This window comes from Amphibalanus amphitrite, unplaced genomic scaffold, assembly GCF_019059575.1.
Source record: "Amphibalanus amphitrite isolate SeventyFive unplaced genomic scaffold, NRLGWU_Aamphi_draft 000062F_arrow, whole genome shotgun sequence".
Classification (NCBI taxonomy): domain Eukaryota; kingdom Metazoa; phylum Arthropoda; class Thecostraca; order Balanomorpha; family Balanidae; genus Amphibalanus; species Amphibalanus amphitrite.
In genome coordinates, this window is record NW_024881558.1 from 937,803 (window position 1) to 964,542 (window position 26,740).

At 46.1% G+C, this 26,740-nt stretch overlaps 1 protein-coding gene across 2 annotated transcripts; it reads left to right on the plus strand.

Annotated features, from left to right (window-relative positions):
• Window positions 1–80: 80 nt before the first annotated feature.
• Window positions 81–19,329, plus strand: LOC122378580. Of its 2 annotated transcripts, none has more exons than XM_043359812.1 (3): window positions 81–328; window positions 14,124–14,391; window positions 17,145–19,329. In XM_043359812.1, exons 2-3 carry the CDS (start codon window positions 14,352–14,354, stop codon window positions 19,112–19,114), a joined length of 2,010 nt encoding a protein of 669 aa, XP_043215747.1. In that variant the 5' UTR covers window positions 81–328; window positions 14,124–14,351; the 3' UTR covers window positions 19,115–19,329. The 2 variants fall into 2 exon arrangements, with proteins under 2 accessions (XP_043215747.1, XP_043215746.1); XM_043359811.1 differs by having other exon boundaries at window positions 14,345–14,391.
• Window positions 19,330–26,740: the final 7,411 nt, after the last annotated feature.

Genomic DNA, 26,740 nt, shown 5'->3' on the forward strand with positions numbered 1-26,740 from the left:
TGTCCTATTGAAGTGATTTACCATAAATTGTTTGATTTAAATTCAATTTGTATTGCAAAATATGATAATGTGTCGAAAATAATTCAATTGTAAAGCAAAATAACTGTATTTATTGTTTCAGACGTCATTTTTTGTCTCCTCCGATTCTCATCGGGAGGCCATCTTTCCTTAGGTGACATTTATGACGCTTTCGCCGCATTTCATCATCTTTTGGTAATTGTTTAGTTTATTGATAGGCTATCGGCATTTATGTAGCATTTATTTTTCGGCACGGATATTTTTGGAGGGAAGGGGTAGAAGGGGATGACTTTATGATAGGAGCTTCTAGGTAAGACTCTTGTGCTACTTGGCACACCTTGATATTTGCAATTTTCTTCAGTCTCTTTTCTGTTAACTTTCAAGTGAGGCAAATCTATTTTTGGATTCCCTACATTACTGCTTTGGTGTCTGGTGCTTCTCACAGGTCAATGATTGTACATCATATTCATAAGTGTGTTATCTAATGATGGGCTTGCTGACAACAATGGCTATTGCCATTTGTAAACACATTTCCAAATTTAGAGTTAAAAGATGGCACAGTATAGGTAGTTATGTACCTTATTTGACTCAGAGCTACCTGCTACATGCAATCACGTTTATGTTCATCTTGCACTATAATTATGAATGATATATGATGCACCTATCCCCTGCCAATTTTGATGACATGTTTTGCAATTTGCATATGGATAATGGAAATAAGTTTGAATTTTAACTTATTTAAGAAATTTGTAACTTTCAAGTAGTTTTCCGAATATGTCCAATGTGTTTGTCACTTGTCCGTCCGATTTCCGAATCGGAATTCGGAAATTTTCGGAATTCCAAAATTTTCGGTTCCGATTGACACCTCTAGTCTCAAGCACATGGAATCATTATTTCATGCACTCCTTGCAAGATCTGATGGTACATTTAAGCATTGTTGATCTTGCATGACGTCATTTATGACGTCACTAGGGTCATACGAGTTTTTCGTCAATAACTCCCGATCAAATTGAGCTAGAGAGTCGGAAAGGTCACCAATGGACTCCAGAAGACCTGCCGAATCGAATGCTATGCGATGTGACCTTGTTTGACCAACTTCGTGACCTGAAGGCAGACCTCTGACCTGACCTTGACCCGAGGTCAACACCTTAAGGTGGCCTCACCTGAACAAAAAGTATACCTTTCGACACGCCTGAGCAAGGCGAACACAATGATGCCAAAATCGTGGTTCTGCGGCCATTTTTTGCGAAGTTATTAACCAAAAACGAAGCCCGTTGCTTGGGTCACGTTATGAAATGGGGCCTTGCCGGGCGAGGGTTACGATGTTTATGTACAAATGGGTAGGGCATAAATGTTTGAATAAAAAATTGGTTTGAAAGCAATGTTCTACAAAGGAACGCACCATTTCAATGTCTTACCCAACTCATATCGTCATAAATTTCGACGTACCGTAAACCGGGGTGAGTTGATATGGGGTGGTGAGTTGATATAAATTGCTCGAAAAATGTTAAAATGTGTGCTGCTCATCCATTTGTAAACCAATTTTCAGTTTTATTTTTCTGTGAAGTGAAGCAACCAATAAGTGATGCATATAGCTGAGAAAGGCATGCATGTGGTGCAGTGCCTTCTTAACACATTACTTTTTTCAAAGTCCTTTTTTTCTTCTGATTTTGAAACTAAGGAAAAGTCCCCACCCTACAGCAAAGACGGTGGATATTCATGAAACAACATGCACTGGAAAAGAAACTACCATCAATTTACTGTTGATCCCAGGTAGTTTTGGGTTTCACCTATAACAACGCTTTTTTATAATTTTAAGAAAAGTGACAGGTGGTGAGTTGATATGCCATCAGGTGGTGAGTTGATATGCATGATAAAAGCTGATATCAGGCTGGTAGGCACGCAAATTAGCATGAAATATGGGTCTGCAGGTAAGACAAAGTCAATTAGACCAACTCCTCTCCTTTTCTTTCCCCACATCATTCCATCAACCCCCAAAAGCTTTAGTTTTTTTTTCTGAATGCTTGAGACGAGGCCTGTTAGTATCACTGATGTTAGTTGTCGGACTTTCGTCCCCGTCTTGAGTTGAGATGTTAGTTTCACAACGTTTCAGCCAGTAACTTCTCCGGCCGTAGTCAAATCTGCCTCGATAGTGGAGTGGTTACAACCGTGGACCATCACCGGGGAAACCCGAGTTCGATTCCCGCTGGCTTCAGGAGCTTTCGAACTGTTTGACGCGTACGGCGCAACGCCACCAACATCCAGGTCCTTCTGAGGGTCAAAGAACACCTGACGAGTGACGACGGCCGGAGAGTAACTGGCCGAAACGTTGTGAAACTAACATCTCAACTCAAGACGTGGACGAATGTCCGACAACTAACATCAGTAACCCCAAAGTTTTTTTTTCTGTGGACATACCTAACGTGCAAAAGGCACAGCACAACTCCCTGTCAAGTCTCAAGATGACTCCCTACAAGCTACAAAGGAACACTATAGAACACCTATATTACATACAGATTAAAAACTGTTATAATTATTCGTAGTTTCGAAAATGACAGAACTGTCATTTCTGTATGGCTAACAGCGCGGGAATTCTGATCTCGTGAAACTGATAAGTTTTCCTGCTTGGCAGTTGCCAACCGAGAATGAGTGACAAAATGAAATGGAACAAACAATATAAGAAATTGACTGGTGTTTAGCCCTCGCCCGTATTCGTGTTTTGCCAGCGTTTAACGTATAGGGGGGGGGGGGGGGGTCCGTTGGAATCCCATCGTCGTTTGGTCCCTGGTGGAGCTAGAGCTTCGCGGAAAAAAATGAGCGTGTTGCCCGAGACGCGAGGAAGCCGATGATAACCAACTTTAAGGTCCTAGGTCATTGGTTAACCTTCCAGGCCAGGTCAATTACCCAGAAGTCGGGAAAATAGGGGGTTATTTGAAGTTCGTAAAGCGAGTTTATTATTTTTTGGCTGTTGCTGATCACGAACGTCATGCTAGTTTTGAGCACAGATGTCTTCGTACATTTAGGCCAGGTCAGGTCAGGTCAGGTCAACCAGTAGGTGTCCTGCCGACCATCCATAGGGAGTGTCAAGTGTCAGCTACCACTGACGGTGTCGTAACATGTTACGAAGGCACTAAAACTACTTCATAACTATGATCAAATGCATGTTAAATTCGAAATCGGCCCGAAAAAAAACTACCCTAGAAACATGTAAAACTCCAAAAAGTGAACCGAGGTCACCAAAGGTCAATGACCTGACCTGACCTTCAGGTGACCTTGACAGTTGACACCCACAATACTGCGGGACCAACATCCAACATCATCCAGGGACCAACATCATTTACATGTTTGGACGTTACAATCACAAAAAGACTGGAAATGCGCAGATAATGTGAGCTGACTACGCCAAATCGCGATTCCGGCCAAGCCTGGTCTCGAGAATCAGGTCACAAGTCAAAAACCATTTGAGTCAGGGTCATGAAATCTTTAGAACATGTGTAAAATTGATAAACTCGAGAGGCACTGGAAGTTTCGTCGTGATCGGCCGCTTTTTGCGCGAGTTATGTGCGAAAAGCCGAGGTGGTCCGTTCACCCGCCTATAAGTGCGAGGGTTAATTTTGGCTTTTGATGCCGAATTCTGTTTTATGTCGCTTATTTCACCTTATAGAATACAGTCCGAATTAGATTCGCTTCACTTCACTTCATTAATATTTTGTTGACTACCAGTCAACAAAAGCTCAGAAGTATATGTATTCTTTCATTTCAATCCATTATCTCTGTCAGAGGCATATCAACCTTGACCCGCAACTGACAATGTGTTTTAATTACAAGAAAATACACTTGTAATTCCAAAATATATTGCCAGTTTTGATACCGTTGGCTTGAGGACACGTGACTAGCCAAGTTCAGAATGTTCTAAGTAAAACTAAATATCATAAAGCGAAAAAATGAAGCTGCTAAAATCAAGCCATTTTGATAGCGCTGTGTTGGACATGATTGCGTTTTCATGAATGTGAGGTCTGCTGCCAAACTACTACCATTTTTCTGATTGTTGCTTTTAGGATGTGTTCTCAATTCCTTTTTTTATACACTGGCATTTTATCAATTCACCTCTAAGCTTCTTTAGCCGAGAAATTTTGAAAAATCCAAAACCATATCAACTCACCACCCCCCAGGGGGTGAGTTGATATGAACTTTGGCGTTTTAAAAAAGGGGCTTAATATATACATTTTTTATTCATTTTTGCTGATTGCCTCCCCAAGGCATGTGCCATGAAACTGGCACAAAAAGAATTCCGTAAATGAATGTGACTTTTAAAGAAATCTAGAAAAACCTCAAAATCCATATCAACTCACCCCGGTTTACGGTACCCTCAAAAGTATTCATGCGTTATTCGGGCGGCAATTAGGCAAATTGCAAGCTCTCCAAAGAACACAAATCCTGAAAAAGATAGTTCTTATTTAATACGTATGCTAATTAGATATTCAAGAAGGTTGCTCCTAAATATTGTAGTTCTAGCTTCATAAACATTGATGTTATGAATGCTGATAGGTTTCGCGAGGCTACAGCGGCCGGATCGCCCACTGTGGAGTGGGGAACGTGCGACGGGGCAGACGTGTGCGCCGAGTGCACTTGTACTGAGGCTGGGTGACTGCGTGGTCAGTGCTGTCAGTGGAAATCGAATTGTCAATAGCTAGCATGAACTTTTGTTTATCGATAGCTTAGCTATTATCGGTAGGTAGTCTTTTGTTTTTATTTTCATCTTATCATTTCATTAACCCTCGTTAAACCTATCGGTTATCTACACATGATAGGGCTGCTGGACCATTTTTTGATCCTTGGCGTTTCCTTCCTAATTGAGCTAGAGGTTCACGAAAAGCGAACGTGGGCGCCCTTCGATACGCAACGACTGGTACGCAATTCTATGGTCTCGCTTCAACTGGTGCAGTGACCACAGAGTTCAGGTCAGCTGCCCCAAGGAAGAGGTCTTGTTTTTGGTGAATGATTTAGCCCTCCCTCCCCCCCCAAAAAAAAAGATCGCAGAATGTCCACCTAAGGTTTACAAGGAAAAGTTAACCCACGCTTGTATTGGCGTTTTCCCACCCGCTAACTGCAAAACGCCCCAACCCCAGCCGTTCGGCCCCTGATCGAGCTAGAGCTTGCAGAAAAAAATAGCGTCTTTGTTCTAAGAAAGAGAAAGCCCACGACAGAGAAAACGAATGGCACCCAAGTTAGGTCAAGGTTCTAGGTCAGTGGGTGACCTCCCAGGTCAGGTCAATGACCCAAATTCGAGGAAATCTGGTTCTGCTAGAAACTCCCGCTGGGCTAATCAGCTGTACGCGCCCTATCGGAGGGGGGGGGGGGATCATATTCTACCCCCGTCTAAGTTCCGAACGGATGGCCGTAAGATGACTGAGAAAACGGCCCTCAAAAACTTTCAATAAGACGAATTTCTAGAGCCCAAAATGTTTGCTTAAGTAGGTCACATGTCAGATCGATGTCAGGTACCTAACGTGTAAAAAAATGCAAGTTTCTACACTTTTGGCTTTGGATCCCAGTTGGTGAAGAATTGACTGAGATTTATCACCCAGAGCACGTTCCAAGGCTACCAAGACGAGATGCAGTATATAGGATGTCATATAACGTTCAACGTCAAAGTCAGGTCAGGTCACCAGTCCAAAGACCATCATAAGCGAGGCATTAAATAGGATATGTGCGAACATGTTTATGGATCTTTTTGGGCTTACAAATCAATGGACATATTCAATTAGTAATATAGACCGAAGCTGGATGAAGTTCAGATTGACGTCAAATCAAGCCATGTGAGATCAACGATGATATTCAGTCAGGGAGAAATCTATGAGCATAATAAGTATTGTCCTAGACTGATTTTAACCCGGCAGGCGGTGGGCCTACCAGCCACCTTCCGCGCGGTGGGGGGGGGGGGGCACTTTTTTGCCCCCCCCCCCCGTATCTCCGAAACTACTGGACGGATCCGGAAAATTCAAACGGCGTTCGATAGCCCTGTCAAATTTGTCGAACGAAACCAAATTTCATTGACCTCGGGGTCACCGATGACGTCACAGGTCAGGTCAAAGATAAAATGTTTCACCGTTCACGGGGCTTCTAGGGAAAGCGCTTTAACACCGAGTAAAACGCATTTTGTCGAAAATCAGCGATAAGGCTTCAGTTGTCCAGTACATATGTTGCTATTAGAGGTCACTGGTCATACCAGGTCAGGTCACAGGTCAGGTTACCAAAGGTCACCAAGGGTCACCACATGAACCCAACTTTACTAAGGTTGTGCGATGCATGTTTTATGGCCAGTTTTTCATTTCCGACTCAATGGTGTTGGTTATAAGACCATCAGGTACGGTTTAGGTCACTTTCTGGTGGAGGTCAGGTCAAGGTCAGGTCAAAAAAGGTCAAATTTCAAAGTTGTTATTTTTGCATAAAATGGGTATTGATTCGATGCAGCTTGTCACGGGAAGTCTAATGGTGGTCTTGATTTTGCGCTACGAGGTCTAGAATTGCTACAAATTGAGTTTGAAAATTTGACGTCATCAATTTTGAACAGTTTTTTCGCTATAACTTGGCCAAAAAAAGAGGTATCGATCTCAAATTTGGTATGTAGATAGAAGGCGGTAGGGGCTATCATATATATTCCGGTTTTTTCGAAATTCAAAAAACTTTTTGGATTTTTTGGCTATTATATTCAAAAAATCTATTTTTTGATTTTTGGGGGTCAAAATCCAAAAAATTCGAAAAACCGAAATAGCAGTTTTGTAGCCCTCTTAATTCCACACTTTTTATGTTTGAAACATTTTTCTGTATCTCTAAAGCTGTAGGCCTGACAGCTCTTCCCGCGAAACCTTTTTTTTTTGGTCGAAAATGGCAAAAATGACGTCACTCTGACGTCATTAGCGGCCAAACTATCATAGCCTTTGGAAAAAAATTTTGGTCACCATGTGCGCTAGCTGCTCCCGGGAGGGTACTGAAAGTTTGGTGCCGATCGGCGCAGCGGTTCTCCAGATATATCGAAAAAACTAAAGGGGGGGCAATAAAATGCCCCCCCCCACCGCCTGGAAGGTTAAGTACAAATACTGAAATTAATATGACGTCATAAGAACAGTCACTATATTTCTCGTCTTTAAAATGGCTATATCTCTGGCAGTTTTAGAGATATTTTGTTGATTTTTGGCATGTGTACCTAAAGGCAGTATGTGTTGACATAAATTCCGGTTGGTATATTCCGGTTTTTAACATTTCCCCAAATTTCAAAAATACCTCAAGAAATGTAAATCTTGAGTTTGAAAAGCTGAAGATCTTGTGATTTTTGTATTTTTTGGAAATTTTGAGATAGCCATTTTGTTTTCCATGTTTTTTGTAGAGTGCGTGTCAAACAGCGATTCGGAAAACAGCGACTTAAAAACAGCGACAGAAAAACAGCGACTGCCGACTCTTTCATAACAGCGATCGCATTTTGAGTGACCTCTAGAACAGTGACTCACACGCTTCAGCGATTATTTAAAACGGTGATCCGTAACAGAGCGACTTTAGGGAAACAGCGGTCAGCGACTATTCTAAGCTAATGAGGATTGGATAAGCAAAAGTTGACGATTTCTTGCCAAGTATATTTTTATGTAAAATGCAGTCGTTTTGCGGAACAGAACATCATATGACACTCTCAGATATCCCGGCACAATAGGGAGGAAAGTAGCAATCAATTTGTTCGGGAAAAATCAACGATGTTAACGAAGAATCACTTGTCATCATCGAAACGAATGAACGACTGAGTTGAAACGAAGCTATAAGCAGAGGCGGATCTAGCTCAGAGTTTTTTTTGGGGGGGGGCAAACCATAACAATTTATCGATTCTTTCCATGCATCGTCCATAGGCGTAGGTAATGTTAAAATTATGCCGTTTGGGGGGCAAATGCCCATTTTGCCCCCCCCCCCCCCCCCTGGATCCGCCACTGGCTATAAGTGTCGACTCCAAACTACGATTTTGTAGTAAATTATATTGCGAAACGAGTGCATTTTACATATGCACTCGTTTCGCATATGTATTAAATGTAAATATATTTCGCAAGAAATCGTCAATTTTTACTTTTTCCAATCACCATTAGCCAAGAACAGTCGCTGTTTCTCTGAAGTCGCTCTTTTACGGATCGCCGTTTCAAATAATCTCTCAAACATGTGAATCGCTGTTCTTTAGGTCGCTCTAAATGCGGTCGCTTTTGAGTGAGTCGCTGTTTCTCTGTCGCTGTTTTCAAGTTGCTGTTTTCTCTGTCGTTGTTTGAGATGTCAGCCTTTTTTTTGTACGTGCTTATGTAGGTACATACGGTTAAATTTTTGAGTGTCTCGGTTGATAGTCTGATTTTCTGCGATTTTTTCCGTGAACAGCTTTTTTCGACCAGAAATGGCCGAACTCTCAACCTCAGTTTGACCGTACCTAATGACCTGAGATTACCTAGTCCCTATTTTTTCAGTAGCTGTGTGAAATTGATGTCCAGAGAGGTACTTAAAACGGCGAGTCGAAAGCCACAGCCGTTTCTGCAGTTGTCTGTGAATCCCATCAGGCGGCCTTTTGCCCCCCTCCCCCCAACGGGTCGCGGGGGAGCTGTCGAGCGCGCGTTTCCGTGGCGCTGTAGGGCTATCGAGTGATGCACTTTTTTAAGTGTTAAGATAGGCAATATTTTACCTTTGATGACCTCTGGTGACCGGACCTTTGACCTGACCTAAAAATGACTGTTCAAGTATTTTCGTCACCATTTTTGACGGTCTTTGGAATCCCGCTTACCGCGTGTCACTATTTGTATTTACATTTAAAGGTAGTGTGCCAGCTTTCCTGGACCGTATGGAGTTAATGGCCCAGATAAGGAGAACCGGATTTTTAGAACTTATCCATACCTTCAAAACTCATGGAAACGTCTTAAATTCTTCAAAATTTGAGTACCCCAGTGCGAAATTTGCCCCGACGGGTTGTCGGTCGTACCCCAACCACATTTCACACCACTATGAACAATAAATGCACACACTGAAATCGCTATTACCGATAGGCTCATCCAATCAAGTTTCGATAAACCCGTTCATCATCATCTCCTGCGGTTTCGAACACGCCTGTTGGTGGTGCGGTAGACCGCGCCCAAAGCCAGAGCCCCGGTAACGTGAGGTAGCCGAGTCGGGACAGCGTGCGCTGACCCAAGCCGGGGCCGCGCGTCCTCCCGGTGTCATGTGATAGCCCGGGGCTGCCCGGGGATGCGGTAGACCGCGCCCAAAGCCGCGGCCCCGGCTTGGGTCAGCGCACGCTGCCCCGACTCGGCTACCTCACGTTACCGGGGCCCTGGCTTTGGGCGCGGTCTACCGCAGGTGGCTTCTGCTCATACTTTGTGGTGCGGTGGTGGTGCGTCGGGCCGCGCGCTCTGACTTCGGCCAAGAAAAATGCGTCAGCTGATCATTGTCATTTCTGCCACTTTCATGTGGTGAGATGGGGTCATAACTTTAGAGACGGCTGTTTCATATCAATTATTTTACATAAAATCATATTTCAAACCATAAATTAATGTTCGACGGCTAAATTAAAGAAACAATACCAATACAGGCTTACAGTTTAAATTCGGCATTGTGTTGTCTACGATTAGACAGCTGATAACTCATTCCCGTACGTCGTAACTCTATAATGACCTTTGCTTATTGTCACATGTGCGCCGCATTCGCGATTGTTGCCGACGCCTGTTTGCAGGTCAGCCCACTACAGTTGTTATACATATCGAAAAACCGATAAACTTTTAGGCGAAAAAAAACACTATTTTAGGCCCATTTTTGATTTTTTTTGCGATATTAGGTAAAAACAGAAGCTTCTTATCCTAGGAAAAATAAAATGGAAAATCATTGAAAGGTGGCACACTACCTTTAAGAGCGATCCACATATAAAGTGCGTGGCGATTACTGCGATTACTGCACTATGTGACCCAGGAGCCGAGTTAGAAGGGGTACCGTAAACCGGGGTGAGTTGATATGGATTTTGAGGTTTTTCTAGATTTCTTTAAAAGCCACATTCATTTACGGAATTCTTTTTGTGCCAGTTTCATGGCACATGCCTTGGTGAGGCAATCAGCAAAAATGAATAAAAAAATGTATATATTAAGCCCATTTTTTAAAACGCCAAAGTTCATATCAACTCACCACCCCCAGGGGGTGAGTTGATATGGTTTTGGATTTTTCAAAATTTCTCGGCTAAAGAAGCTCAGAGGTGAGTTGATAAAATGCCAGTGTTTAAAAAAAGGATGAGAGAACACATCCTGAAAGAAACCATCAGAAAAATGGTAGTAGATTGGCAGCAGACCTCACATTCATGAAAACGCAATCATGTCCAACACAGCGCTATCAAAATGGCTTGATTTTAGCAGCATCATTTTTTCGCTTTATGATACTTAGTTTTACTTAGAACATTCTGAACTTGGCTAGTCATGTGTCCTCAAGCCAACGGTATCAAAACTGGCAATATATTTTGGAATTACAAGTGTATTTTCTTGTAGTTAAAACACATTGTCAGTTGCGGGTCAAGGTTGATATGCCTCTGACAGAGATAATGGATTGAAATGAAAGAATACATATACTTCTGAGCTTTTGTTGACTGGTAGTCAACAAAATATTAATGAAGTGAAGTGAAGCGAATCTAATTAGGACGTATTCTATAAGGTGAAATAAGCGACATAAAACAGAATTCGACATCAAAAGCCAAAATTAACCCTCGCATTTTTAGGCGCGCGAACAGACCACCTCGGCTTTTCGCACATAACTCGCGCAAAAAGCGGCCGATCGCGACGAAACTTTCAGTACTTCTCGTCAGTTTATCAATTTTACACATGTTCTAAAGATTTCATGACCCTGACTCAAATGGTTTTTGACTTGTGACCTGATTCTCGAGACCATGCTTGGCCGGAATCGCGATTTGGCGTAGTTGGCTCACATTATCCGCGCATTTCCAGTCTTTTTGTGATTGTAACGTCCAAACATGTAAATGATGTTAGTCCCACGCAGCATTGTGGGTGTCAACTGTCAAGGTCACCTGAAGGTCAGGTCAGGTCATTGACCTTTGGTGACCTCGGTTCACTTTTTGGAGTTTTACATGTTTCTAGGGTAGATTTTTTCGGGCCGATTTCGAATTTAAGATGCATTTGATCATTTACGAAGTAGTTTTAGTGCCTTCGTAACATGTTACGACACTGTCAGTGGTAGTTGACACTTGACACTCCCTATGGATAGCCGGCGCCCGGCAGGACACCTACTGGTTGACCTGACCTGACCTGACCTGGCCTAAATGTACGAAGACATCTGTGATCAAAACTAACATGACATTCGTGATCAGCAACAGCCAAAAAATAATAAATTCGATTTACGAACTTCAAATAACCCCCTATTTTCCCGACTTCTGGGTAATTGACCCGTCCTGGAAGGTTAACCAATGACCTAGGACCTTAAAGTTGGTTATCATCGGCTTCCTCGCGTCTCGGGCAACACGCTCATTTTTTTCCGCGAAGCTCTAGCTCCACCAGGGGCCAAACGACGATGGGATTCCAACGGACCCCCCCCCCCCCCCTATACGTTAAACGCTGGCAAAACACGAATACGGGCGGGGGCTAAAACACCAGTCAATTTCTTTATATTGTTTGTTCCATTTCATTTTGTCACTCATTCTCGGTTGGCAACTGCCAAGCAGGAAAACTAATCAGTTTCACGAGATCAGAATTCCCGCGCTGTTAGCCATACAGAAACGACAGTTCTGTCATTTTCGAAACTACGAATAATTATAACAATTTTTTTAATCTGTATGTATATAGGTGTTCTATAATGTTCCTTTGTAGCTTGTAGGGAGCCACCTTGAGACTTGACAGGGAGTCATGCTGTGCCTTTTGCATGTTAGGTATGTCCACAGAAAAAAACTTTGGGGTCACTGATGTTAGTTGTCGGACCTTCGTCCCCGTCTTGAGTTGAGATGTTAGTTTCACAACGTTTCGGCCAGTTACTCTCCGGCCGTCGTCACTCGTCAGGTATTCTTTGACCCTCAGAAGGACCTGGATGTTGGTGACGCCGTACGCGTCAAACAGTTCGAAAGCTCCTGTATTCAGCGGGAATCGAACTCGGGTTTCCCCGGTGATGGTCCACGGTTCTAACCACTCCACTATCGAGGCTAATTAGACTATGGCCGGAGAAGTTACTGGCTGAAACGTTGTGAAACTAACATCTCAACTCAAGACGGGGACGAAAGTCCGACAACTAACATCAGTGATATTAACAGGCCTCGTCTCAAGCATTCAGAAAAAAAACTTAAGCTTTTTGGGGTTGATGGAATGATGTGGGGAAAGAAAAGGAGAAGAGTTGGTCTAATTGACTTTGTCTTACCTGCAGACCCATATTTCATGCTAATTTGCATGCATACCAGCCTGGTATCAGCTTTTATCATGCCTATCAACTCACCCCTTGATGGCATATCAACTCACCACCTGTCACTTTTCTTAAAATTATAAAAAAGCGTTGTTATAGGTGAAACCCAACACTACCTGGGATCAACAGTAAATTGATGGTAGTTTCTTTCCCAGTGCATGTTGTTCCATGAATATCCACCGTCTTTGCTGTAGGGTGGGGACTTTTCCTTAGTTTCAAAATCAGAAGAAAAAAAGGACTTTGAAAAAAGTAATGTGTTAAGAAGGCACTGCACCACATGCATGTCTTTCTCAGCTATATGCATCACTTATTGGTTGCTTCACTTCACAGAAAAATAAAACTGAAAATTGGTTTACAAATGGATGAGCAGCACACATTTTAACATTTTTCGAGCAATTTATATCAACTCACCACCCCATATCAACTCACCCCGGTTTACGGTATTCAATCCCCTCCCCCCCCCCCCTGCACGACGCGGTTGGCGCCGAGCACCGGCCTGGCATGGGTTAGGAATAAGGATGCATATTTACTTTTTCTTTAGTGATGATATAACTAAAAGTGACCATCCAACCAACATTAGTTTTGAGTTGAGATAGCCAAATTGAGGTCCCTGACTCGCACTTATCGGTTTTGGCACTCACAGCATCGAGAAATGCTTCAATTCGAAGATAGGTATTTAACTTCAAAGTTGCAGCACTTTGGATTCTGAGGGGCTAATGCATTTGAATACCCCCTCTGAATTTGTGACGTCAGCACAGATCTAGCGATTTTGAAACCTTATACTAACATTTTTGTGAAGCAGTGGTGGTATGTGCTATTTGCGCGCAGCATCTGCCGCAAATGCTGCACTTTTTAAGATACCCAATTATTGTTTCCAAATGACATCGTATGGAACAGCGAAGGCTCCGAGAAATAAACAAAAGTAATTGTCTGATATCTCAAAAACCGGTTCGCATTTGTCAATTAAATTCGGTAGCTATTCATTTTTGGTCCATCTGAACCAAGCGATACCACTTTTATGCCAGTTCATTAACTTTTTTGAAGGTGGGAACTGGGAAGGTCCCTTTAACGTGACCTGGCTACTTTTGATTTCAATTCAGGTGACCCGAGTTTAAATATTCTTACTGTTGTAAAATGAATTATGGGACAATAAGTATGCCCATTGCCCAAACAATAAACGTTAACGTGGATAGCTTCTACTTTGAAATAGCTTCGAATCACTGGAGTGGTGATGAGTATAGGTATGCTTGCTTATTTTTCGTTTCTCATGATTGCCAAAAAGGAACCTACAAATTATCAGACATGATTGAGTTTTATTCACGATCGATGGCAACACAAGTCAAATTCCTAAAACCAGACGTTTCGGCCACAGGGTGCCTTCGTCAGTGGACACTAGTGATTAATTAAATTAAAAACACATAGTATCAAAAACAATCGGTATAAATCGTTCGAAGTCGACACATCGGGCGAAACATCGACGTCATGCCTGCATGGAGCGTTTTGAAAGTATTTTTGATTTTTTTGATGTCATCGTCATTGCCTACCCAAGTTATTCATAGGACATGCTTTGCCTCAAAACCAGGAAATAGTGGGTACCCACCGTGAGAATCCAGCTGCTGCCGCTAAATAGGGTCACGAAAACAAGATCTCAATGGCAGGGCCGGCGGGCTGAGTTCTGGATGGTTCCGGGAGGGGAGGGCACAGGGCCGCCCCTGCAGGCTCCGCCGGTGTCCACTGTCAGCGGAGGGCCGGTGGCGTGCCCCGGGGCTCGCTCGAGGGTAACAGCGCGGTGCCCCGGCCGGCGCGGGGTGCCAGTAGCGCGCAGAGGGGAGCCGCTGACCCCAGAGACCTGACGGGCGGCCGCGGCGTCCACCTGCAGAGGCCTGATGAACGGCTGCCGTGGTCCCGCCCGACGCCGATCAGCAGGTGGGTGCAGCTGCGAGGTCACTGTGATTTGATGGTTGTGTTCATGCACTTGCTTATGAATGACGTCGTCTTTGTTTTTGGAAATGCAGTTGTTAATTGTTATAGCTATGCTGACAGTAACGTAGTTTGCAAAATACCATGCACGGACATGAGTCTTCGCTGCCGTGCGTTCCATTTCTCAGGCGGCCGCTGCAAGAGACAACTGTTTGCTCGTAAACGATTTATGATTTAAATGTTAATCGCAAGCCATGACACATATTTTACATTTATGTCAACGGTAAATTCTGCAATTTTAATTTAAGAAACACATGACAGACATAGTAGATAAATGTGTGTCTGTAAATGTAAACTATTTGGAAAATACCGTAAAGTGGGGCTATTTGAGACAGTGGGGCTATTTGAGACAGTATTTAAAATCGCTATAAAATGAAGATCGTTTGATTTTTGTGTGATATTATTGCTCAGGGAGGTGTGGAATCGAGCAGTAAATCGCCTGAGCAAAAAATTAAGCATGAATTTTAAGTGATTTTTATTTTATAGCAATTTTAAATACTGTCTCAAATAGCCCCACTGTCTCAAATAGCCCCACCTTACGGTACTCATAATTAGGTCACCAGTGGTACATATGTATATGTTCAATAATGCTTGAGCAGAGATGCCTTCGCAAATGCTTGCTGGAATTTATTATGGAATAAGACGTTCAAAACTGGGCTGTGCTTTATACAAAGCACTTAAAATTTAACATATTGATGGGCACATTTCGTATATATTTTTAACCATTCATTTATTATGAATCATGTTTTTTTTGTAGTCGTTGAACCTAGAGCTGTTAATAGGAAGGCCGAGGTACCAATTTTTGGTGTTTACATCTATCATGATATAACCATATCAATGATAGGTATAGGTCCTAACTGATAAGATACAGACACTTAACCCGCGCGGGGCTGGGGGGGTAAATTTTACCCCCCCCCCCCTCGCGAATTTTTGCGATATCTCAAAAACGGCGGCGCGCAGCGCCGCCAAACTTTCTGTACCTTTTCTTACATCAATTTGACACGTTCCCTGAAAATTTGAGCGAAATCCGTCGGAAAATTTTTGAGAAATTGACGTTTTAGTGACGTCATGTTCGCCATTTTCGCCTCAAAAACGGCAAAAGTTCAAACGCCGCTAACATCTTCATTTTTAAAGAAAACAAGACGTAACAAAAAAGGTTATACGTAATTTTACTTTGTCTATCAAATGGCTATCTCGGTTTTTTGAAAATTTTGGATTTTGGCCTAAATTTTTTCAAAAAACTGACTTTTTTGGGAAAATCATTATAAAATCCAAAATTTTGAGTCTATCGAAAAAACCGGAATATATGTCAGAGAAGTGGTCTATGTGCACCTACATACCAAATTTTAGAAGAATCGGTTCAAAAATGTGGGAGTTATTCAAAATTTTATGACGTCACGACACACAATTTTTTTGAAAAATGACTTTTTTGGAAGTTCTAGACCTCGTACGAAAACAAAAGTAGCACCATTCGATTCGCCGTGAAAAACTGCATCAGATAGACACCCTTTTAGGCCTTAACAACCAACTTCAAAATTTGACATCACTTGACCTGACCTTGACCTGACCTCGACCTGAAACTCATCCAGAGGTGGTCCATATCACTTATTGAGTGTGCCTATTGCATTCTATGAGTAAAATGACCCATAAAACATGTGTCGCACATGCCCTTTTCTATATTTTGTTTTTTGGTGACCTGACCTGACCTGACCTTGACCTTGACCTCTGAATGATATTGTATGCAACGAATATTGTCTTGGTAGCCTAAGAACACGTTTTGGGCGATCAGTCTCAGTCCATGACTCCATTCTTCGGCAACTACGGTGCAAGGCCGATACTGTAGAAACTTGCAATTTGTACCCTTGACCTGACCTTGACCTTGACCTCAAACTTTAAATTAAGTACATGTTTTTAGTAGTTCGTGATGAGAGCTTTCGATTGGCGTTTGAATTTTCCAAATCGGACCATTAGTTCGGGAGATAACAGGGGGGGTAAAATTTACCCCCCCCCCCAGCCCCGCGCGTTCGGCTGGAGACCCCAGCCCCGCGCGGGTTAAATCAGTTACCGTCAACGAATAATAATAATAATTTCATACGCCTCTCAGCGATCAGAACCCGTGTCAAATACTCCGATTTCGTTATGTGTGACTTCATTGCAAACTATTTTCATTTCCAGTACCTATTTTTCTTCTTCAATGCAGTACCTATTTTTCTTCTTCAATGCAGTATATCGTATCGTTGTCTTCTCGGCTGACAAATGTCACAGTCATGTGGTCATTGGTCAAATGATAGATGAAGGCTTCACTGAGCAAAGCATAAATGCTCACCTTATCTAACGTTGTTAATTTTATTTCCTTTGTCATTTGTGAGCTTTTTCGCTTCAATTATTTTCCCTGAGGTTCCAAACGCGCTGTGTCTTATAGGCTGTACCGGGAGGCCGGCGTGCATTGCGGCACAGCATCATCGATTCGCCGCTTAGGTACACGAAACGGCTGTATTTGCTGAACGAATTGGGTGCTGACTGCTGTTCTTCGAAAGATATGCAACCAAGCGTTTTTTTGTAATCTTACAATTACAAACTAATGCTTCTTTTGAGTATGTATGACAGCCGTTTACGTTGTCTGTTTCCCAGTCCCTGTCAACCCGCATAACATATTTGCTCGCTGTTCAAAGTTACTGATCCCCTTCTTCTGTCCCCAGTCATGCTTGGTCCGGCTCTGCTGCTAGTGGCAACTCTCGGCATCTTGGGCACCATCACCACCGCCAGCACGAGGCCGCCTGTTCGATATGAGGCCTTCTTCGACCAAGCGCTGAGCAGGCCGGCCTGGCGGGAGCCGGCACCGCTCCGCTCCGGACTCCGACCCCCGCCGGTCGGTCCTCCCGCTCAGCCTCCGGCCCGGCCTGCAGCTCGATCTCCATTGCGTCCTGCCGCTCAGCCGCCAAGTGTCGACTCAAACGCCGTTCCGAACCGCCGAGGACCCGTCGCCCTCCCTCTGATCAACACGGAGAACGTCAAGCGGCCCCCAATAGCGCCAAAATTCAGCTCGTTCTTGAAGCTTTTGAAGAAAATCCTCCCTTTGAAACCACGACAGAAAACTGATAAATCCGACCAGGCATCTAATAGCTTGACTGAAGCTGTTCCATTGCCTGACGTTGTTGAAACCCCAAAAGACGAAGATCCCAATTCTAACGAAATTATCCCAGACTATTCTTACACCAAGCCACACAGACCCAGGCCTCCCCCAGCTCGGCTGCCGAGGCCGCAGGTGCCCTTCTACCCGCCTCCAGTGCCGGTGAGCCCGCTGCCGACCCAGGACCTGCTGAGCTGGCTCCAGAGCCTGCTGCCCGGGGCGCTTGCCGAGGAGCTGTTCCTTGAGCCGTGCCGCATCTCGCGCTCCGACCCACCGCCCAACGAGCCGCTTCAGATGCTGGAGGAGGTCACCGACATCGCCTGGCGGTTTCCGCGCACGGCCCAGGAGCTCAGCGTCCGGCTGGCGACCCTGCTGTACCGCACGCCGGCCGAGAAGTGGGAGCTGGTCAAGCTGCTGGCGCTGGACGCGCTCGACCACTCGCTCTGGGAGTCGGTCACAGACGAGGAGGTGGACGAGGTGGGCCGGCTGCTCAGCCAGACCATCGTCCGCCAGCTGAACCGGGCCGCCGGCTCGCTGCGCCGCTACGTGCCGACGCTGCCGCTGCTCGACGCCCACCATCTGATGCCCCAGCCGCGCGTCACCCGCCGCTTCGACGCAGAGTTCGGCTGCCAGATGCCCAGCGCCGAGACAAGCCTGGTCAAACTGCTGGGCGCCAAGGTGCTGAGCATGGCTCTGCACGCGCTGGCCGACAGTGGCAACATCTCAGAGAGCGTACTGCGGTACCAGCGTCGCAGCATCGACGAGCGCCTCTGCCAGCTGACCATCCTCGGGTTCGGGCTGGACGGCGCGCTGGGGGCCTGTCGGGAGGGCGGGGAGCTGCTGCGGTTCCCCTGGCAGGAGAGAGCTCACAGGGCGAGACGGGACATCCGCGGCTACTACGACAGTAGAGCGCAGCAGTGGGAAGTTGGCACGGGAAGGAGCTTCCTTTGGGAGCTGGGCACCATGGCCAAGCTGTTCTTCTTCCCACTGGTGCCTCTACTGTTCGTGGTAGCCCTGTGGAACCTGTTTCCAATGTATGGCCTCTGGAACGCTGAGTCCGCCCACCAAACAGCTGATCCAGTAGACAAGCTGACGGGAACAGTGCTACCTGCCATTGAAAAGCAGGAGCAGGTTTTCGGTGAGACGACGACTCCCCACCCGACCCCGACAACCACAGCGAAGCCGCAGTTCACCAATTACGCTGAACTGATAATACCGCGTTTTGGTGAGAAGCGGCCAGACAGCAATGGTGAAACGAAGAAAACCGAGGACACCGAACATACCAAACAGGCGGAAGAAGAGCCTGACAAGACACCCCCTCAGTCACAGTCAGAAGAGCTCCTCGGTCCGAACGAACCCCGACGGCCGGGCGACGAACAGACCCCTCAGACTGCGGCAGCTGGAGAGGAGGAGGCTGACGACATCCTAGCCCTGGTGCGTCAGGTCCTCGCCAGCAGTGACGCAGAACAGCACAGGGCCGGCCCACAGCCATTCTTCCCTCTCCGGCTCAGAGTTCAGCGGCACACTCTGAGACCGTGATGGCGTTTGTATGTTTTAATCTGTTGTATTTTTGAGCCGCCATGAGTTTGTATATAGCTGCCTGTGTTGTGTTGACTTTATTTGCCGTGTTTATATTTATGATTATGATGGTTGATGGTGTGTATTGTATGTTGTATGGTCGCTCCTGTGTTTTTATTTACGTATGGGTGCCGAGTACTAATGTACCAATAAACTGCAATATCTTGTCACCACAACGCTCATTTTTATCCGCTCCGGGTTGGGGGTTTCCGTCATCTTGATTTGGCACGAGAAGGAGGAATGATCAAAACGAGCACATCGCAGGAGTTGACAACTAAGCGAGATAGAAAAACGCAGAAAAATGTCACCATGAAACGAGCACTCTTAAAACAGTCGAATCAATTTATTTCGAGTCGATAATGAAATCACGATGCTGTCCAATGTCCACACCTTATCAAAGGTTAATTACAGAAGAATTGCTAGTTTATCTGGAAAACAGTGATCATTTTGGTAACAGGACATTGAAAGGGCGAGACAAAACGTAAAAACAATCAACAGCTCTTATCGTCATCTATTTGTTTGCCCGGTGACCGTCCTGCGTCGACGCTCTAGCGGCGCTTTTATGCTACTATATATAGCAGTGATACTATAGCAAAGTATATGTCGTAGGCATCGGGTGAAATCCGGCATTTCATGAAATGCCTAGGCATTCCATGGAATGCCGGCAAAAACTGAAATCTTCGTAGAAATAGGCGCGTTACAGCGAATGCCTGAAAATTTTAGGCATTTCATGAAATGCCAGGCGGAGGCCAGGCACTCCCTGAAATATGGTCAAAATTAACTGAGTACACTCGTTGCCTAGGCATTACATGGATTGCCCAAAAGACGACCGGCACTCTCTGTAACAAAACTTTTCGTACGCGGACGGTTGTGTGCATATACACGCCGACGGGCGGGAGGGGGAGGGACGTTATCGTATTGGTGTAAAATGGGCTAACACTACGAGATATTTCACGGATCGTCTCGTCTGCAGCGCAGCGTACCTACTTTATTGTTAGCTAGTACACAAATATTACACTGTGCAGTTATCGGCTTTGATTCTCTGAAGTGTGGGGTCTGCTGTGTTGGTCCATAGGCAGTAAAAAAAAAAAATATCGTCTGGAAACTCTCCTATAGAGACCGCATTTTCAAACAAAAGGTTCCAGAACTGTTTTATTATTTGTTGACACATGGGAGCGCTGCGTGGAACCGATTCGTACACATCATTCCAGCCTTCCGGCACTTGCACCTTTTGGTGTTGCACTGTTTGGCGCTGACCCGGCATGCACACTGCTTCATCCCTTGCCCTCCAAAAAGTGACTGCTCTCGGAACGCCTCTCTCAGGCCAAGAGTGCGATCTGTTCCGACCACCCCAACCTCGTTTGCATCGGTTTCCCGCAAAGCTGAGCGCGGAAACCAGCCCTTTATGACCCCGGCGCGCGTACTCAGCTGATACACATCATTCCTTGCATCAGTGATCACTGCGTGGATGTTAGCAGGATCGAGCGGCCCACGGTCCACTTTGGGCGGGAAGCGCGGGAAACCACATAGCTGCGGTAATCGTTTCAGAAAGTACCGGCCGTCAGTCGGGCATTTCATGTAATGCCTAGGCAACAAATGTACTCAATTGGTTTTGACCACATTTCAGGGAGTGCCTGGCCTCCGCCTGGCACTTCATGAAAAGCCTAAAATTTTCAGGCATTTGCTGTAACGCCCGTATTTCTACGAAGGTTTCAGTTTTTGCCGGCATTCCATGTAATGCCTAGACATTTCATGAAATGCCGGATTTCACCCGATGCCTACGACATATATAGCATATAGCTACTACATAGCAAAGATACTATATACTATATATCTTTGCAAACGGTTGGGCATGCTGCTAAAATGCAGCGTTTTTATAGCGCAGCTGAGCGCATTTCCACACGGCGAATGAGAGCTCTCCACGTAGCGTGATCTGTGCGTGCGCACCTGCTGACCCGCCCGCCCTGGCGCTTCAGAGCAAAGAGTGCTTCGCTCTGAAGCGGCATGGGACGCGAGCGCCGAGAGGATCCTTGCGTCGGCCTGTATCTCTGCTGCAGATTACTCCCTGCGATGGCGTGTAATGTATGGGAAGAATGAGCGCGGAGAAGTTGAGGGATGTCGTCCCGGCTGTTGTGCCGTGTGCACCTGAGTGCGTTTCGTTTTGGTTGGAGCCTAGACGCCGTGAGTGAAGGCGAGTCAGGTTGTTTTTTTATCGTGTATTATGTTGGTAGTATACGCGGGTACGCACAAACTTCATTGGTCTTTTGCGGGTTCGGTGGGGTTGGTGGGCGTTGTACTCTGCTCAAAGCCGGTTGGAGGGAAATGCAGCACCCTTTCACACTACACGCACCGTCTTTGAAAGCGCAAAGGAGCAGCATGGAAATAGTTAATTAGAGCCACACCTATTGTGCAGCGAAGGAGCTTAATTTTCACATCAATCGCGCCGAGTTTGTCTATTTCTATTTATGCCTAACGTTGACGAGTGTGTATGTTTTGAATGAGTAGCTTTGGCAGAACATCATGTGCTGAGGCCACCAGCATCTAGCGACGTGGTGGCGGTCGAGCCCAGCTAAGGAGACGCGGCGATTGTGTGAAGTGTGCGTGTGTGTGGGTGTGGGTGTGGATGTGCGCGCGGGCAAGTGTTTGCATGTTTTGAGAGTTGGCACCTCGAAATAAGCAGCGAGCGTTTGTGTCAATTCTCCATTAAATTTGCATCTTTTAATCAGAGTTTGTGCCAATAAACATGATTATGGTGATGTTGTTGATGATGATGATGATCCGAAACCCGAGTCAAATCAGATGGTGGCCGACAAGAGGTCACACTTATGCCAATCTCCCTTGACCCGTCCGTTGCTCCAGGCAAATAGTGGAGCTGTGTGGGCTGACACAAAACGGGCGTTTAGTGGTCGGCTCTAAATTAATGGGCGCTAGCTCGTAACTATAATAGCCACCGTCAAGTTGCACGTGTGCGGTCGAGCACGGTAATAAAGCACATTGTACTGCAGTGATTTTGAAAAGAGCAAGATAATAGCTTTGTTAGAATAAGATAAAAACATGTCTATGGTCGCCGAAGAATTACGTCGTCATCGTAATTCGTAGTGCTATACCGTAGATGGTGTGCACGTCGTGCCATAGAACGGGAGACGGGCATGACACAACGGCCGAAAACTGGACGACCAAGGAGGACAACGGCCGAGTGCGAGCGATGGTTGAAGTTTGCTTCAATGTTCTGCATGGAAATGAATCAGCTGGCATACGCAAATATGCATTTAACCCTCATTAGCAAACTGCTCTTCTGATTAAAATGTAACCCATTTGAAATGCATGTTGGTGTCAGCTAACCCATGTTCCTTTTATTTTAACTGGCAGAGGAAGACTGACTTACGCCATTGCAAGATATCACAGCTGCCTCTGGGACGGAGCTCCACAACTCGCCATGACTGAGCGACAGGCTAAAAGCAGCTGAACTGCAGACGTTTGAGCCGTATGGAGCCCTGCGTCTCGCCGATCAGCATGAAGAGAGAGGGCTGAACTGAAGCGTCCGAGCAGCTTCGTGAGCATGACACCGAATTCTGGAAAATGACGTTTTTTGGACAAAAAATGCTAGTTTTCGGCAGCGGGACGGGCCCGCATCGTACCCGAACTCATTTATCGGACGCTCTAGCTCAGAGGATTGACCCCGTGACGTCAGACACGTAACCGCGGTGATCTTTCGCTCACTGGACGGCGCGCTGAGCGGTCGTGTCATCTCATCCCACCCCCATCTCGACTGCCGCCTATGTACTAAGCGCTATGCTGTAGAGTGTGATGTTACGTACGTCGCGCCTCGTCTACGAAAGCGATATACCTACCTGTCTTGAATCCGTTGTAACCAATAGCGGTTCCAAGCGGTTAGGACAATCACATGCTTCTACGTTGGTAATTACGCTATGTTACATAGGTACTACGAAGTGATTTATTTCGTTATGTTATTTCGTGGAAGGTATTCATCTATGGAGGGTGTTGCATATCTTGGACGTGCCGGCTCAGGCCCAAGAGCGCTGCGTCGGCCGGCCGCGCGCCGCCGGCCCGCACGGCTCTGCCCTTTCGGAGGACCCGCTGGATGACGAGCCCGGAAGGCCGTCCGCGGCGGCAAGACGCAATGCGACGGCCCAATGCATCACAAGAGATTACTGTCGTCAATGACCAGAGTGGTCGGGACGGATCGAACCTTGCACAGTGCACGTGTGGGCGTGGATTGACAGCATCGGGTGCGGGGAGTTGCCGAATCACTGGAGCAGTCTCCTAGGTGATGATATTGGATAGATGAGTTCCTCTGCCAGCTCTCCAAGCTATGAGACTGGATTGGATTGGAGATTGGAGCATGTGTCCGCTGCGACTAAGACTAACTAAGCGAAAAAGAAAGACGCAGAAAAAAAGGCACAAATAGGCTCTTAACGTGTGCTTTCAACACTGTTCGATAAATGAAGTTCTGTGTAATATCGAGGTCACTTGTCACTGGAGGTCATCCATGTTCAGTTACTGAAGAATTGGCCATTTTTCGTAAATATAACTACCATTGAATATATACCTGTTGCAGAGAAGATTTTTTCACCTTCGATTGATATGGCCTTTTATAGACAAAATCCCCTTTTCCTTATTTAAGAAAATCCAGCTAGTGATTGTTTTAGCTAAATTAGTTTTTTTTGTATACCTCAGGTTTATAGGCATGTGTTTGGAATAAACAGTTACAGGTGAAAATTCAAAGCATTTCAAGTTTCAACTCACTCCTGAGAACAAGCCAAACAGGGGTAAATTGAAAATAGAATATATAGTCAACTCTGCTGATTATTTTTTATATTCTACTTTATCTAAGCATGAAACACGAAAACTGACAAATCCAAACTGACCAGCATGAAAAGCCAAAAAAAAAAAAAACAGACGTCTGCTGATGAAGGTAGCATTCCTTCATCCTCTACAGATCGGCTGGAGACCACAACTGAAACTCTTGCTTTGGAGATAGAAATTAGCATGCAAAAAAACAACACGATGCAAACATGGACACAAGGCAGTGGTATGCCAACGTCTCAAGAACAATAAGAGTTCTAGTAAGCTCCAGGACTAGGGTGATCGTGAGGCTGCGTGGCGTCAGAGAACCAGACGGAGACGGAAAAGTGGTATTTTGTAATTATGTCACACTGCAGTCTGAACATAATAGTACACCGGCCTGACTAGCACTCCTTACGGCTTACAGGGCCCAGTGAAAGATCTATACTACTATTTGAACAGGATCCGTCTGTTTGTTTGTTTGTCTGTCCGCCACGCCGTGTAGTGGGTTCAATTTAGCCGGCCTACAGGGCAGACGGTATATCGTAGGGGGTTGAAATTTGCACACCTTATAGGTGACAGAGCGGGTCAGTGCCTTTTCTAGGTTTCGGCTCGCTGGGGTGCACGGTTCGCGCGTGGGGCGCGCTGGAAGAACGCCAATGAAATTTTGATCGGTTCGTAGATCTTCATTGAGAGCCGGGGTCGACAAACTTTGTGGACTAAATGCATGCCGATCGTTGGCGGGTGCCTCGCATTGGCGGATCGGCAAGTTATTAATTTGAATGAAAAGTGGCGAAAAAATGTGTTGATTTTCCGTTCAATGGAAACAGTTTGTGATACGAGTATACAAATGCACCACGTTTGCCGCAATGCGCCACAATTATCTCAGGGCGTCATTTTTGCCGCGAATCGCACAGTTTTGTCAAATGTAGTCCGATATGGGTGCAATTTGGTGCCAAGATGCATGGTAAATCGCCGGGTGAAAATGCGCCGCGTTTGTCACAATGCGCCACATACGCCACAAAGCGCCATTTCCGACAAATACGATTAAGCGTAATGGAATGGCACGAATAGGAGCAGGGCTGGGAACACTTCAAGTCTTATTTTTAGTACTTATTATTATATTAACTTAGTCCGTGACCTGACGTGACCCAGTGGTGTTGGTAGGGGTAGAGGTACGGGCGTTTTTTGCGGCGTTTGCGGTTGGCGGAGGGCGGTCGCGCGATGCGGGCGGTTTTCAGTTTTACAGCATTTGCGGTTGGCGGCGGGCGGGCGCGCGATGCGGGCGGTTTTCATTTGTTGCGGCGTTTGCGTTTGGTGGCGGGCGGGCGCGCGATGCGGGCGTTTTTTTTTTGCGGCGTTTGCGGTTGGCGGCGGGCGGGCGCGGGATGCGGGCGGTTTTCATTTTTGCGGCGTTTGCGTTTGGTGGCGGGCGGGCGCGCGATGCGGGCGGTTTTCATTTGTTGCGGCGTTTGCGTTTGGTGGCGGGCGGGCGCGCGATGCGGGCGGTTTTAATTTTTTGCGGCGTTTGCGGTTGGCGGCGGGCGGGCGCGGGATGCGGGCGGTTTTCATTTTTTGCGGCGTTTGCGTTTGGTGGCGGGCGGGCGCGCGATGCGGGCGGTTTTCATTTGTTGCGGCGTTTGCGTTTGGTGGCGGGCGGGCGCGCGATGCGGGCGGTTTTAATTTTTTGCGGCGTTTGCGGTTGGCGGCGGGCGGGCGCGGGATGCGGGCGGTTTTCATTTTTTGCGGCGTTTGCGGTGTTGTTCGCGGTTGGAGGCGGTCGTTTTTTATTTTTGTTTGTGCGATGTTTGCGTTCGTCGGCGGACGGGCGTTTTTTTCAATTTGCTTTCGCATTTGCTCACCACGCAGCAAAGCAAGTGGCGCAGCCGCTTGTCTATCTTACTATTTGAACAGGATCCATCTGTCTGTCTGTTTGTCTGTCCGCCACGCCGTGTAGTGGGTTCAATTTAGCCGGCCTACAGGGCAGACGGTATATCGTAGGGGGTTGAAATTTGCACACCTTATAGGTGACAGAGCGGGCCAGCGCCTTTTCTAGGTTCCGACTCGCTGGGGTGCACGGTTCGCGCGTGGCGCGCTCTGGAAAAGCGGAAATGAAATTTTGATCGGTTCGTAGATCTTCATTGAGAGCCGGGGTCGACAAACTTTGTGGACTAAATGCATGCCGATCGGCGGCGGGTGCCTCGCATTGGTGGATGTGCAAGTTTTAATTTGAATAAAAAGTGGCGAGAAAATGTGTTGATTTTCATTCAATGGTAACAGTTTGTGATACCAGTTTACAAATGCACCGCGTTTGCCGCAATGCGCCACAATTATCTCAGGGCGTCATTTTCGCCGCAAATCGCACAGTTTTGTCAAATATAGTCCGATATGAGTGCAATTTGGTGCCAAGATGCATGCTCAATCGTCGGGTGAAAATGCGCCGCGTTTGTCGTAGTGCGCCACATATGCCACAAAGCGCCATTTCCGACAAATACGATTAAGTGTAATGGAATGGCACGAATAGGGGCAGGGCTGGGAACACTTTAAGTCTGATATTGGTACTGAATGGATCCAATTATTCTGTGACCTGACATGACCCAGCGGTGTTGGTAGTGGTAGGGGTAGTAGTAGGGGTAGTAATAGGGGTAGTGGTAGGGGTAGTGGTAGGGGTAGTAGTAGGGGTAGTACTAGGGGTAGTGGTAGGGGTAGTGGTAGGGGTAGTGGTAGGGGTAGTGGTAGGGGTAGTGGTAGGGGTAGGGGTAGGAGTAGGGGTAGGGGTAG

What these genes read in the sequence shown, in the direction of transcription:
- LOC122378580 (XM_043359811.1), top strand. An exon ending in CGCCCGACGCCGATCAGCAG is followed by an intron (nt 14,392 to 17,144) that starts GTGGGTGCAGCT and finishes TTCTGTCCCCAG; the next exon opens with TCATGCTTGGTCCGGCTCTG.